General features: G+C 33.7%; 2 protein-coding genes across 2 annotated transcripts in view; both read right to left on the reverse strand.

Moving 5' to 3' along the window:
- Positions 1-3780, reverse strand: part of LOC127709610 (uncharacterized) — a 46835-nt gene extending 43055 nt beyond the window's left edge. Inside the window, exons 1-4 of the mRNA XM_052215212.1 lie at positions 3042-3780; positions 2183-2246; positions 1369-1532; positions 142-726 (exon numbers count right to left, since the gene is read on the reverse strand). Coding sequence (XP_052071172.1) covers positions 142-726; positions 1369-1532; positions 2183-2246; positions 3042-3780 — 1552 coding nt within the window. The remainder of the gene's footprint in view (positions 1-141; positions 727-1368; positions 1533-2182; positions 2247-3041) is intronic.
- An 8838-nt stretch (positions 3781-12618) lies between these two features.
- Positions 12619-14070, reverse strand: LOC127709611 (tigger transposable element-derived protein 4-like). Its single transcript, XM_052215213.1, has one exon. The coding sequence runs from the start codon at positions 13816-13818 to the stop codon at positions 12619-12621; it is 1200 nt and encodes a 399-aa protein (XP_052071173.1). The 5' UTR covers positions 13819-14070.
- Positions 14071-16598: the final 2528 nt, after the last annotated feature.

The raw sequence follows: 16598 nt of genomic DNA on the forward strand, positions 1-16598 counted from the left end.
TATTGTGAAAATGTTAATTAGTATTTTCCCTAGGGTTTCATTTCAGACAGGATAAACACACTTGTGTAAAGAAATACACTGGTGCATTTCATGAACTGGGAAAACTCCACACAGAATGAAAGTATGCTTTCATATACATACCTGTACTACAATCCATGGTTTGAATAACCAGATTAGGCAAAGTTTCTGGTAGTTTATCATAATCAGTTGATAGATAATAATTAGGCATAGAATAGGCAACTTCTTTCAGTAAATCTTCATCTGTATTTGATCCAATCCCTACAGTAGCAATTCTTATTCCCTTATCTTTACATGCTGCAGCCTGAACTCTGACTGGATTTGCACCAGAATTAGATTTGCCATCAGTTAATAGAATAAGATAGTTCTGGGCATCGGATCGGTCACCTTTGGAGTGTACAAACATATCATCACAGACATACTGGAAGGCATCCCCTATTTCTGTGTGTGAACCTTTCTGATAGACTGCCTCACTCATAACTTGTTTGACAGCCTCTTTATCATACTCCGAGTTCAGTTGTAACAATGTCCTAGACGTTCCTGTACCAGCAAATAAACTGACACCAACTCGAACAAAGTTTTCAGCAATAGCCAGTTTTTCAACAGCATTTACCAAGGCATCCATTGAATCTCTGAAATGATCTTCTCCAACACTGCCAGATTCATCAATAACAAAAATTATATCTACAGGAACAACAGTCTTACAATCTGAAAAGACATTAATGACATAAATTACATCTACAGGAGCAACAGTCTTACAATCTGAAAAGACATCAATGACAAAAATTACATCTACAGAAGCAACAGTCTTACAATCTGAAAAGACATCAATGACAAAAATTACATCTACAGGAGCAACAGTCTTACAATCTGAAAAGACTTCAATGACAAAAATTACATCTACAGGAACAACAGTCTTACAATCTGAAAAGACATCAATGACATAAATTACATCTACAGGAGCAACAGTCTTACAATCTGAAAAGACTTCAATGACAAAAATTACATCTACAGGAACAACAGTCTTACAATCTGAAAAGACATCAATGACATAAATTACATCTACAGGAGCAACAGTCTTACAATCTGAAAAGACATCAAAGACATAAATTACATCTACAGGAGCAACAGTCTTACAATCTGAAAAGACATCTATGACAAAAATTACATCTACAGAAGCAACAGACTTACAATCTGAAAAGACATCAATGACAAAAATTACATCTACAGGAGCAACAGTCTTACAATCTGAAAAGACATCAATGACAAAAATTACATCTACAGAAGCAACAGACTTACAATCTGAAAAGACCCATGTGGTTACATTTAAACATTGACTTTATACACTACCTTGAGGCCATGTGATAGTTCCATCAGTTTTACATATTGGTAATGGCAATACAGCATTAGCTAGGAGACTAATGAAAGCCACACAGTTATCAGTGTCAGAACTGTCACAAAACCCTACACCAACTGAAGCAATTAGTCCAATATCTGTCTTCTGAATGTCGTACCTATAATACAAAACAAATATAAACACCAGCAGAAGCTGTTATTTAATAGGCCATTGTATATTCTTGTGGTACTTTGGATGCATTTATTTTGGTGGGTATCAATTGAAATTTTTGTGGATTGAAAAATAAAAATGTACTTTCAACGATATTTTGATTTCCTGTTTTTATTTTAAGTCTGCATACAAGCTTAACAAGAATTCTCTGATGAAATTTAACTTTATGGTTCACCTATCTCAAGAAATCCATGTAAAACAGCATCCCATTAATAGTAATGAATCAGCAGTATACTATAATGATGTTTCTTTGCTTTGAGTTTTGTCAAGTGTGTCTAGTGATCTTTTGTTATTAATTCATTCAGTAGATCCCTTCTTTTTCCATACTATATATAAGTAGGTTCATTGGGTCAAACAAACTTGCTGTAGCTCATACATAACAAATATCATAGGCCAATGTCAAAGTTGTAAGAAAAGAAGAAGAAACACTACTTAAACATGTTTCCCTATGTTGAATGAAAGCATGGAGTAGAAGTAATGAAGAATCTGAGGCATGGATGCACAGGCTATCCTACCTTAAGACAATTACTATTTTATTGAATATTGTACTCTTATCACCAGATATATACCAATAAGATAAATTAATGATGTTCTTACTTTATCAAGCAAACAAGATCCAGCAAATCAACATCAAATCCTGTAATTATCTCATCTGATACTCCTGAAATATAAAAAAAAAAAAATGGAGAATATGTCCATGGGACACAGACAATGCCCCCTCTTGCATATAATGTTAGAAAGAGACATAACTCAAGAACGTTAAAAGTGACACCACCCAAAATCAAACTTGATCTGAGTGTTGTGGTAATAAGCAATGTGTTTTAAGTTTCATAACATTGAGTTGAGGCAAACTTAAGTTAGAGAATGGAAACAAAAATTCAGCAATTTTTCAATTTGAACAGGGGCATACCTCTAGAACGGGTATAAGTGATGCCACCCAAAATCAAACTTGATCTGTGTTTGTGGTAATAAGCATTATGTATCAGTTTCATAACATTTGGTTGAGGCAAACTAAAGTTAGAGAATGGAAACCAATTTTAGGGACCTACGTACAGACGGACAAGGGTAACACTTAATGCCCCCCTCAGGATGCAGCAGAGGCATAAAAAATAGTTTCACTTAAAAAATACATCTAGTGACAAAACAGGTGCATAAACTGAATTGCAATGTTAATGTGGGAAAATATTTTTGCAATTTTTTTTTACCATTACAGTCAGTTACAGTATTGGAGCTACTGGAATTGACGGAACAATATAGGAGAAATTGCAGATCTTTGATATACACTGTTAGATCTACACGCAACTATTCCAGACTGACAAAATAATCTAAAGCTAGACATATTGTATTAAATGGCCAAACAGCATGAATTTTATCTTCTTGCAAGTTTTCTTTTTCAATCCATATTTTAACTATTCAAAATCAACTAATTAACGGTAAAACATTATTTTTGACTTGCCATCATATCCCATATCAAATTGGACTGAGTAACTGTCGTCTCCTAATCCAACACTCAACCTGTAGTCACATGGATCATATCTAGCATAGGCTTTAACAGTGTACAGGAACATGAACAGTTTGACATTAAGACAACATTCTACACCTAAACACATTGAGTCATAAGTACAATATACATTGTCTGGTGTTGTTATTGCCATCCAGGGACATCCTGAAATAAAAGTCATATAGTACACATTGTCTGGTGTTGTTATTGCCATCCAGGGACATCCTGAAATAAAAGTCATATAGTACACATTGTCTGGTGTTGTTATTGCCATCCAGGGACATCCTGAAATAAAAGTCATATAGTACACATTGTATGGTGTTGTTATAGCCATCCAGGGACATCCTGAAATAAAAGTCATATAGTACACATTGTATGGTGTTGTTATAGCCATCCAGGGACATCCTGAAATAAAAGTCATATAGTACACATTGTATGGTGTTGTTATAGCCATCCAGGGACATCCTGAAATAAAAGTCATATAGTACACATTGTATGGTGTTGTTATAGCCATCCAGGGACATCCTGAAATAAAAGTCATATAGTACACATTGTCTGGTGTTGTTATTGCCATCCAGGGACATCCTGAAATAAAAGTCATATAGTACACATTGTATGGTGTTGTTATAGCCATCCAGGGACATCCTGAAATAAAAGTCATATAGTACACATTGTATGGTGTTGTTATAGCCATCCAGGGACATCCTGAAATAAAAGTCATATAGTACACATTGTATGGTGTTGTTATAGCCAGCCAGGGACATCCTGAAATAAAAGTCATATAGTACACATTGTATGGTGTTGTTATAGCCAGCCAGGGACATCCTGAAATAAAAGTCATATAGTACACATTGTATGGTGTTGTTATAGCCAGCCAGGGACATCCTGAAATAAAAGTCATATAGTACACATTGTATGGTGTTGTTATAGCCAGCCAGGGACATCCTGAAATAAAATTTATGTATACATATACATTGTCTGGTGTTGTTATAGCCATCCAGGGACATACTGAAATAAAAGTCATATATACATATACATTGTCTTCTGCTGTTATCGCCATCCAGGGACATCCTGAAATAAAAGTCATTGTATGGTGTTGTTATAGCCATCCAGGGTCATCCTGAAATAAAAGTAATAAGTACAATACACATTGTTTGGTGTTGTCATAACCATCCACAGACATCTGGAAATAAAACTCATATACATGTATAGAGTACACATTATCTGGTGATGCTATAGTCATCTAGGACCCAGTAAAAATCTTAATGTTAGTGACATAAAATGCTTGACAAACGAATAGTTTACAGCCCAAACTAAATAAAACTACAAGTTGTGTTAATTGTTAATTTGTTCCCGTCCTGAAAATACATGAAATGTTTTCTTCCTGTGCACTTTTAGACTGGGTCTAAGGTCTCTGTAATAATCTCTTCTTGACATGTTTTCAAACCTTTGTGATAATGACTCACTTTTTCATATGGGTGGACATGTTTGGGTGTTTTTAAGATATGGACATGATTAGGCATTAATGAAAGGGTATGTATCAATGTCCTTCACAAGCTAGACTATTTGGGTGTACAGTGACATCATATTGGATTGGACACGTTTTTGAGTGTCACCCATCTATGAAATAGCATAAATAACAAGATATACTGTTAGCTGTTATTTACTAAGTATACCCCCACTGAATAAACAAGTTTAACTGTGAGCTTTTGCTAACTAATGATACCCGAGCTATAAGTTGTTTTGGTTAACAGGAAGATAATGAGTGAAGAAAGCATCAAATTGTAAGGAATGCTGACATGAAGCTTAAGATTGATTCCAAATTTTAGAAACCCAGATTTGTAGATACTGAGAAAAATGTGATGAAAATCAGTGTAAGAATATATAAGTATTCTGTAAACAGGAAGTGGAAAAGCAATAAATCTGAAAATGCATCACATAGTATAACATGAAGCTTGACACTTTACTTCATGATATATAATAAACTCATTATTTACTGTTATCTGGTTTAGTAAGTCTGGTAATCAGCTGTTCTCTAGTTCCAGTTGTTGCATGGCCTCTGTCAAATAGTTCTTGTTTCAACTCTTCTTCTGTAGCTTGAGCAGGGTTCAAACATGGTCTGTTATCTATCAGTTTCTTATAACAGATAAATAATTGATAAACATCCAATAAATTTGAAGGTAGTAAACCATAAATACATGGACAGACAAGACCATAGACAAAGGTGAAAAAAGCTGCCAAAAAAGGTCCTAATTTTCAAGCTACATCATAGGAACTCACTCATAAGATGAAGTTGATACATCTGAATTCATAATGCACTAAAAGATCTATAACAGATAAAATTTGTCCAACAAAAAACTTTATCTATATATATACAAAATAATCAAATGTTAGCCAATTTTAGAACTTTTAAGCCCTACCACTTGAAAATCTTACACTAATTTTGGCGAGCAGAATTGCAAAATTTCAATAAAATTTCAAAGTCATAATTTTCCTTCAAATTTTATATCCACTTAATTAAGCTCTGCATCCGCTTCTGTTGTTCAATCTGACCAGTAGTTATAAAATTATTTTTTCTTTATACTTGTACAGATAGTAAACACCAAGTGATAATAATAGCTGTGCTGGCAAAAAAAATTACTTGTGTAAAGTCTATATCAATGTCTGTCACAATCGGTATAAAGTACTATTATGATACCTTTATACTCTTCAGAACTTCAGCCAACTGTTGCTTACTCTCAGTCATGCCAAGGGTATCCAGAAACTCTATGATAGATCCAAGCTTTAGTCTGGTTAGCGAGAACTTTTTGAAAAAACTGTCTGCTTTCTTCATGAGGGTAGTAAACATATCTGTAAAAAATAAAATTGCTTGAGTGGAATGCATTTCATATTTCAGATTTTCTCAGCAGTAATTTTGGTAGCTTTATACATTTAAGATTTTCTCAACAATTAAGGTAGATTTCGAGACCCGAGATGATGGAAAGTACTCTTTTAACCAGTAATTCAACAGGATAGCACATCCTAATTTTTACAGAGATGTTGTTTACCGAGCCCGTTGAACTGAAAACAACCATAGAGTATTGCATAACCAGATGAAGCATTTAAACTAATTAAAAAAGTCATGAAAACATGATTAGTCTGTTAGGATCGATATGAAGTAGCAGTCAATGAATTGAAACATTTTTTCAAAATTATTATGATATTACTTATCTTAAAAAGTTTGGTGCTATATATAGTGTAGTACTGGTAATTTGTACATGTGCCAACCAACTTCTTTAGTACTTGCATACCAAAGCCATGTCAGTAGAATATTCATCAAATTAAATTGAAATATTTTTAAACCTGTTGCTCCAATCGCAATTCCAGAAACTGCATTCTTTGCCTTTGAGAACAATGATTTTGGATTTGCTAAAATAAAAGCATATAATTAATTTCACATTTCATATTGCATGCTGGGTAGACACTTAAGATTAGATTTCAACACTGCCTTTTTAAGAGGATATAGATTAAATTTTTAAATTTAAATTCTTGTTTTCACCATTTACTGAGTTAACTTCTAATGGCTACAAGTAATTCTTGGTATTTCAATGCAAGTGAGGTACTTCTATAAATTCAGAGATTGTCAATAAACTGTGAAGCTAATGTTCTCTGTGTAGCATGGATGAAGGGAATTTGACAATCTTGCAAATGGTCTATAAGGAGTTTGTTCATAACATGTCAAGACCTAAACTGGTAAAAGTCCAATAACACAAACAGTAAAGAGCAGTAAAGATATTTTTAACAAATTTAGGCTCTTTCTGCTTTCTAATATTATGAGTGTTGTCTCTCCTCTTCAATTGTTTCAGTTCTTATAAATCCTTGGCTTTCAAATATTTGGCTTTGAGCGATTCTGATGAAGGTAAATCCAGAAATGCGCTTCAGACACATGAAATTTATATAACGTGTTGTTTTCATTTTTTTGCATTGACCCAGTTTTACAATTATCATAGACTGGCAGGAACCTTTAATTTCCATGGTATATTTCATCTATGGTCTTTGATAAAAGCGTACAACGGTCATTGAATCATGAGATATATTTTATATGCTGGTAAATTCATTTAAACTTAAATTAAGCAAAAATAAAGACTGAATTGGCTGTATTATCAAATATCTATTTCAAGTGTACTTCATATCCTTATGCATGCAACTTACAATGTACAAACTGTACAAGTTTGTGTTCCATTCATTAACACTTAAAAAAATGAAATTACTTTAAATATTTTTAAAGCAAAATTGATAATGTTTATGACTGACAGAAGAAAAACACTTCATACATGGCCAAAAACATAAATTCATACAAAAATATGATTTGCAGATGTAAGTTTTTTTTTCTTTAATATATCCAGACAATAGGATTCTAAACTTTTACCATTTTGAAGTACATGTAGTAAAATATTTTAGGTCAATAAATGAATTTCAAAGTTCAAGATTAATCAAGCATTTTAATTAAAAGTGCTTGAATTTTTACTTGACCGGTGACAAGGAATTACCGTAAACAGGCTTGTATAGTTCGCACTGGTACATAGTCCGCACCCCCTTCTTCCCACGAAATTTCAGGCAAAAAAACTTTTTGTAACTGTTAGAAAAGGTCTAATGAAACTCCAGTTATTTCAAATCGTGCATGGTCGTTTGCGGTATTTTCTTGGAAAAACCTGTTTTCCATCATCAAACAGAAGCTGAAACTGCTTGTAAATGATTCTAGAACACTTCACGATTGTTAAAATAAGTCTAAATCACACAAAAAACAATTTAAAAACTTGTGTATGTTTAAACCAGAAGTTTGAATAGCATGTGTAAAAGAATAAAAAAAACGGTGAGAGTCGAAATCTGTACATCATAGATATCACTATAATACGACTTCGAAAGTAAAACAGTTCCATCTTTATGTAGAACAGTGTTTAATATATCTATTACATTAATGTTTGAAGGGTTTTAAGCTAATATAAAACATATTTGTCAGTATGAAACACGGAAACGGAACGAATAATAACCGATTACGTTTGGTAATTTACACATCGTAAGCTGGTTTACGTATGCCTTTTTGTAAATTTTTTTGTATCGTTTCATTCAAGCAGATACCAGTTTATTTAGTTTATTTTAATCAATGCATTGAAAAGAAACAAGAAATTTGTAATGAAGTGTTTAACTTTTAAATTTATCAGTTTTAATTTGATATTGAATAAAAATAACTTATTAATATGGATTAGGTAAAATTACTAGTTTGAAAAATGATAAGAGCGCCCTCTACAATATCAATAACAAACATGGCAGAACGTAAACAAACCACCTCACGATTTTTTTTCTCTTATTTCTTGCTTATTGTACTCTATAGTCCGCACCCATTCTGGCAGGTTCAATTTTGGAGAATAAAACCGCGGACTATACAAGCCTTTTAACGGTACTTATTCTATTTAACATCTTTTTGGCAATGTCAAAGTTTATGCTTGAGACAGGAAACCTTTGCTCACATTTAGCAGCCCGTATCTCTGTGCCTGGGTCCTCTGATTCGTCAGGAGGGTCTATAGGTTCAACATCAGTATTCTCTGTTTCTGGAGTTTCATCTACTTGTTCTTCTCCATCTTCAGGTGGTATTTTACCAACTGCTAATGTTATCCCCTGTGACAAAAAGTAAACTCCAATTACATCAAAATTTATCTACAACGGGGCCTCCTGACACGAAATTACCATTCTTTTTAAATTTAATACCGGTATATACTTCTATACATTATATTAGTGTGGAGGTACATTGTACTATTATCTAGGCTTTTAACCTTTACTGAATGCATTAAGAATTTTTCCATCAGACTTTAATTGCAATAGAGAATACTGTTCATTATAAAAATACACTTTAAGATATAGCAAATTCCAAATAATATGAATGGTAGTTTTCTAGAATGCAAACTTGCAATATATTTCCTTCTAAAGCATGATGATTGTGTATACATGTACTTAGTTTGAAGAAGACTAACATTGAAAATCAAACCTACAGATGGACATACTTACAAAGGTGTATTATCATTTCTACACCCAATTAAAGAACCTTTGTGAGCACGCTCACATACCCCACACCCCCACATTGTCACTGGACAAACAAAATCTCACCAGATTTCTAAGTTCAAAGACTCATAACTCTACAAAAGTCAACTGATAAAAAATTTCTTGTGGATATGCACATTAACATATTATGTCCTCATTAACTACAAAGTTTCATGAAATTCTGTTGTGTGGTTTCAGAGGGGTTGTGATGACAAGAACAGGACTGACAGACTGTAGTATATTGAGGCCAATAAGTTCAGGGCTGTTCCAAAAAATACCATGTCCCCTCCAGGGACGGCACTTTTTTTAACCCCCATCACCCACAGAAATAAAAATAAATTAGAACAATACTCCCTTTGCATTTTGATATTTCAAATACAACCACCCACATAAAATTTCAAAAAATTGCCTTCCCTGGGGGGGATATATAGTGTTTTCTGGAACAGCCCTCAAAGCGGATTAACTCCTAGAAAAAAATTGAATCATAATTTCCTGTCCATATGCACATCTACATAGTAGGTCCTTATTATCTACAATTCTGTTGTGTGGTTTCGGAGGAGTTGCGATGACAAACTGTGCAGTAGTATATTGAGGCCAATAAGTGCAAAGGGGCATAACTCCTAGAAAAAAAATTGAATCATAATTTCCTGTTGATATGCACATCTAAATAGTATGTCCTTATTATCTACAAAGTGAATGAATTTCTGTTGTGTGGTTTCAGAGGAGTTGCGATGACAAGAACAGGACTGACGGACAGACAGACAGACAGATGGACGGACGGACAGACGGACGGACAGATGGATGGACAGACAGAAGGGTCAAAAACATCATACCCGACGCAAAGATGACATGCAAAACATTTTTCTTGAAAGAAATTCTTTAAAGATTTTTGTCTTTTATTTATAATAAATCTTATCCACAAAATCATCAATAATTATTCAGAGAAACAAAAAATCATCATAAGAATCAGTAAACAAACTAGATGTATCGAGATGACTCAAATGACTTAGCTTGCTGGCAAATGGTTAAATATAGTATATTTCTGTTAAAATTATATATATATGTATATAAAACAAAACACAATCCAGAAATTTAAGGAAATTAGTATTTTTCTTTGATGTATACATGCAAACAGTACTTAAATCAATCAGTTTAACATACCACTATTTCAACCCTATAGTCATTACAATGTTGTATGTAAGGCTGTAACTCTACACGTCTACTTTCAAGAAATCTGGTTGGTTCAACAAAGCCTCCATCTTTTTTAATGGCAATATGTATGTGGTTCTTACATGGTGAAGATGTAGCTGTTCCAATAGTCACACCTGCCCAGATCTGATAAATTTAGAAAAATATGATTACAAAATGTATGTGACTTTCACATGACATCTAAAATAAAATAACCTTTGTGAGCCCTCTCACATACCCCATGCCTCCATATTGTCACTTGGTAAAAATAGATAACCAGATTCCTAAGTTCAAAGATTCATAACTCATACAAAAGTCAACTGATAATTCTTTTTTGTGGATATGCACTTATACATACTATGTCCAAATTATCTACAAAATTTCCTAGAAATCTGATGTGTAGTTTCAGAGTTGTTGCGATGACAAACCTTTGCAGTAGAATAATTAGGCCAAAATTCTAACTTCAAAGGGACATAACTCCTGAAAATTCTTCTTTTTATGAATCATAATTCCATGTCCATATGCACATCTACATAGTATGTCCTTTTTATCTGCAAAGTTTCATGAAATTCTGTTGTGTCATTTCTGAAGAGTTGCCACGACAAACTGCTGCGATAGCATATTTAGGTCAAAATTCTAACTTCAAAGGGGTGTAACTCCTTAAAAAAAATTGAATCATAATTTCCTGTTGATATGCACATCACTATATCCTTATTATCTACAAAGTTTCATGAAATTCTGTAGTGTGGTTTCAGAGCAGCTGAGATGACAAGAACAGGACTGACCAATAGACGGACAGTCAGACGCATGGACAGGTCAAGAACATTATATATGTGGGGAAAGTTTTGTGGGGGTTTGTTTATAATCTATATGGTTTAAAATTTGCATTCAACAATGAAAAAATTTGAGTAAATATCTAGCAAAGAAGTCAATTACTTTTATAAAGTATTTCAACATTTTCTATTCTTGAAACTATTCAAATACAAACTACTCTGAAAAATGCTATAACTTTAAAAAAAAATATCAATAAAAAAATGAAAATTTACATAATTTGTCCTATTTTACTAAAAATACTGCATTTATGGTTGATTTCTACTTCATGCCTTCTATAAAGTGATGATACAGTAAGACAGTGATCCCTACATATCACCTCTGCAATATATCAATGCTTTTAGCAGAATTTTGACATACCTTTATAATTAAATAAGTGCAAAAATCCATGCAATTTGCTGCCCCATACACCCTAACAAATTTGGGTACAGGCGTGCAGCTGGGGTTTAAAAATTAAATCCCATCCCCCTCATTAATTTATCTAGGTTTTCAAAAATTCTTATCAATACCAATTTATATACAGTAGACTCCGGCCAATCGGATACCCAAAATGTCAGCTAAAAATATCCCATTGTCCGATATATTCAATTAGCCGATGAACGTATATTCCTCCAAGTTTTTTTTCAAAATTGACAGACACAACCAGGACACAACCAGGAGATACCAATAGCTATTATAGCTGCTTTATTAATGGAAATTTGTAACTAATCTCATTATTTTTTCAGGTACAAGTTCGGATTATTACCGGTTGATTGAGTAACAGATCGATCAGTTGATAATAATGTATTTTTGTTTATCTGTCAGTCTATTGATTATTAATTATGTGATGATTATCTGAATAAAATATGTACCTTTTAAATAATGTGACTTATTGTTTTCGCGTGATTTGTTTCATTTGTGTGTTAAAACAGGTAAAAGCTAAATATAGCTATGAATTCTCGGAAGTAGGCCACAGGTAAATGCTATTAATAGCTACGAATTCTCAAAGAACTAAATGTACGGTAAAACCTGGATCATACTTAGTTGCAATGTGTAAAGGATGAAAAAGAAAAAAAGACGAATGTAAATGATTCAATTTATTACAGTTATAATCATTTATATATATGTATAACAACAATAGGCTAACAATTACATAATAAGCACCAAATAAAGATATCTTTTCAGCACTACATATAAATTAATTGTTTAATGTTCACAAGTTCTATAGCACTAGGTACAATAGTAAGAGTCATAATGTTTATGGGATCCACTGAACAAACTCTGTAATTACTGACTGTCTCTTCAATGACTGTAGAAGGTTGTTAACTTGGTCCTCCACTTTATAATAATGGGAATAATCAGACACGTTGCTGAACTCCAAACCTTGACGAATTGTTGACAGTGCATTCAGGAGGTCTGATGAAGTTGGACGTACAGCTGGGTGTATTTCTTCGTCGTCTTATGTGAGAGTAGTTGTATCATCTTCACTCTGCTCTTCTTGTAGGTTGTGGTCGGGAACAACGAAGCCACCTTTCTTGAAGCAGTTGATGATAGTTAAGGTAGTGACACAACTCCAAGATTTCTTTAGTAAATGAACTGCATCTAACAATGTTAATTTGCGAGCAAGAGCGTTTGCAGTCAGTTTAACCTCTGATGCTTCTATTATTCTAATCACCTTCCTGACCATGTTACTACGATAGTATGCTTTTAGGTTCCGAATAATACCTTGGTCACATGGCTGAATGATTGATGTAGTGTTGGGAGGCAAAAACTTCAGCACGACGTGTTGGAGACCAGCACCAGCTGACTCGGGATGAGCACTGCAGTTGTCAACCAGTAATATGACATGACGACGTTGCCTCTGCATGTCATTATTAAATGCCTTTATCCACTCTTTGAAGTATTCGGAAGTCATCCATGCATTTTTGTTGGCTTTGTAAGTGACTGGTAGGTGTTGGACACCTCTGAAACAGCGGGGCTGTTGACTTTTGCCGATGACAAGTAGAGGTCTTTTGTCAGTGTCGGTCATGTTAGCTGCAACCATGACGGTGATGCGATCTTTTGACTTTTTGCTGCCTGCAACATCATGAAATTTTTCAGTGAGTGTTCCATCTGGAATAGCTCGGTAGTAGAGGCCAGTCTCATCAGCGTTGTAGATATCATCTGGGTTGTAGTTCATGAGTATTTCTGGAAGAACATTTGTAACCCAGTCATCTGCTGCTTCAGTGTCAGCGTCTTTTTTCTCCCCGTGGCATTTCTTGTAGACTATGTTGTTGCGGCCCTTCCACCTTTCAAGCCAACCATTGGTGGCGACAAAATCATCTTTGCCAAGCTGTGTTGCAAGTTCTTTGGCTTTCTCTTGTAGTATTTGGCCCGACAGTGGTATGTCTCGCTCTCTAGCATTCTTAAACCACTCTAGAAGAGCTTTCTCAACCTCGGCATCTTTGCCACTGACTACCCTTTTGCGTTTTGTGTTAGAGTTGGTCTCTATTGATTTACATATTTCGTCTTTCTTGCCCTTTATTCTCGATACCTGGGCTTGGGATATGTTTAGCAATTTGCATATTTCTGTTTGTTTTTGCCCTTTGTCAAGTAACTTGACTACCTCAAACTTGTCTCCAAGTGAGAGGTCATTGCGTTTACGTTTGGCGATACTCATAGTTAGACTACACTTTTTAGAATGACAACAATCAGACAAGAACTTCTATTTAAGACAAATCACTGAGTACACCAAGCTTATAAAAAATTTCACAGCTTTGCATAATTATCAAGCTGAGAAATATTTCATATAAGGGTCAAATAGGTCGCTTTCTTTAGATCTTTTAATGAGTAATTATGATTTCAATTACGACCTTAACGAGCCCTAATTATGTTCTAATCAACATGATGATATGTTTTAAATTTTAATTTTAAACACTCTTTACTTTCTTTTTACATTATAACTGTTTAAGATTTTATACGTTGGTACATGGATAAAGTTCAGAAAATTATTTTTTCACTGTAAATCATCCGACTATAAACTTCTAACTGTAATCTTACTCGGATCTAATTTTCTACAGTTTTTTGTTTATGAAACACATTTTCATTTTCAAGTAAAACAACTATTTTTATAATTATAAAATTGGGCATCAAGATGAGTAAATTAATCTGATTTTCTATCGAATCTGTCGTGGTTCAAAATAAAAGGCTGAATATTATGCAAATTAGGAAAATGGCGTACGTGACAAGTTACATAATTCTATTTCACCTGGGACATGATATTGACACAAGATTCCTCGTTTTTACACGGGACTTCTATATATATTTTAATAAATTGTTGAGAGAGAGGTACATTTCTTTCATATTTAATAAACATTCATGAACATCACGCACAGTTTATCAAAATAACATTTCTATCGAGTCATTGTCTGAAGTAAAGGATAACGATCACATTTGGATAAACACATAACAAACACATCTTGGTCAGAATATAATATCAAATTCATATAATTAAACAAGACAATGAGAAAAAATATGTTTTATTTGACTATGAAAGATCGTTTTTATTAACAAGAGTGCACACACTGAAATGTCTCGCCTTCTTTACTAATCATTGATATTATGTTGATAGTCCTAAATATAAAGCTTTATTACAACTGTCACATAAACTTAACATTAACCAAGAAAACTAAACATTGACCAATGAACCATGAAAATGAGGTCAAGGTCAGATGAACCGTGCCAGGCAGACATGTACAGTTAACAATTCTTCCATATAACAAATATAGTTGACCTATTGCTTATAGTTTAAGAAAAACAGACCAAAACACAAAAACTTAACACTGATCAATGAACCGTGAAAATGAGGTCAAGGTCATATAAAACCTGCGTGACTGACATATAGATCATAAAATATTTCCATACACCAAATATAGTTGACCTATGGCATATAGTATTAGAAAAAAAGACCAAAACTCAAAAACTTAACTTTGACCACTGAACCATGAAAACGAGGTCAAGGTCAGATGACACCTGCCAGCTAGACATGTACACCTTACAATCATTCCATACACCAAATATAGTAGACCTATTGCATACAGTATAAGAAAAACAGACCAAAACACAAAAACTTAACTATAACCACTGAACCATAAAAATGAGGTCAAGGTCAGATGACACCTGCCAGTTGGACATGTACACCTTACAGTCCTTCCATACACCGAATATACTAGACCTATTGCTTATAGTATCTGAGATATGGACTTGACCACCAAAACTTAACCTTGTTCACTGATCCATGAAATGAGGTCGAGGTCAAGTGAAAACTGTCTGACGGGCATGAGGACCTTGCAAGGTACGCACATACCAAATATAGTTATCCTACTACTTATAATAAGAGAGAATTTAACATTACAAAAAATGTTAACTTTTTTTTCAAGTAGTCACTGAACCATGAAAATGAGGTCAAGGACATTGGACATGTGACTGACGGAAACTTCGTAACATGAGGCATCCATATACAAAGTATGAAGCATCCAGGTCTTCCACCTTCTGAAATATAAAGCTTTTAAGAAGTTAGCTAACGCCGCCGCCGCCGCCGTAGCCGCCGCCGCCGGATCACTATCCCTATATCGAGCTTTCTGCGACCAAAAGTCGCAGGCTCGACAATAAAATGAAACATTTCTGTACTGCAATTTTCTTAAACTTCGTAATGGCGTAACTTCCGGATTCAAGAAAAAATTGAAATTATTTCAAAATATTCGATTGTACATGGTTTTCACACATTTTCCATGAATATTCCTATCCAATTAGCCGATATATTCTAATATCCGATATTCGATTATCCGATGTAATTTAGCTGAAATATATAGGGAATGGTTCGGTGTTTTGAAATAATATTACAATAGCCGATATATTCGTTTAACCGATATCCGATTAGGTGGAGTCTACTGTATTTGATTTACATTTTGACTGTTGTTTGTCTTTTGAATGTTTTTTTGAATTTTTGGCATAGTATTGTCAGTTTGTTTTCAACTAATGAGTTTGACTCTCCCTGTGGTATCTTTCGCCTCTCTTTTAAATTGCACTCCTGATAAATTTGACATACCAAAAAAGTTAACCATACAAGTGGCATGTCTGTATATACTTTTATATAGGTAAAGACACCCCCCTTCAAAGAAAGTTGGTACTGATGAAAAATATAAAAAGGAATTCACAGTATGTAAAAATTACCAGTCATCTGACATTAATTATTATGATATGTGCAACATAAAGAAATAAAAACAATAACAAAACTCTAATTTAGTATGAAATAATTAATTACCGTATGTTCTATGTAATTTTCATCACTAGGGTGTAGAATGGTATCTTTTGGATTTACATTAGTGATGTAAACCTCTGCATTTTTAAAAGAATCGTCTGTTTTTATCACAACTTCATTTGGACGGTCAGTTAACATTA

The sequence above is a fragment of the Mytilus californianus genome, unplaced genomic scaffold, assembly GCF_021869535.1.
Source record: "Mytilus californianus isolate M0D057914Y unplaced genomic scaffold, xbMytCali1.0.p SCAF_7, whole genome shotgun sequence".
Taxonomy (NCBI): domain Eukaryota; kingdom Metazoa; phylum Mollusca; class Bivalvia; order Mytilida; family Mytilidae; genus Mytilus; species Mytilus californianus.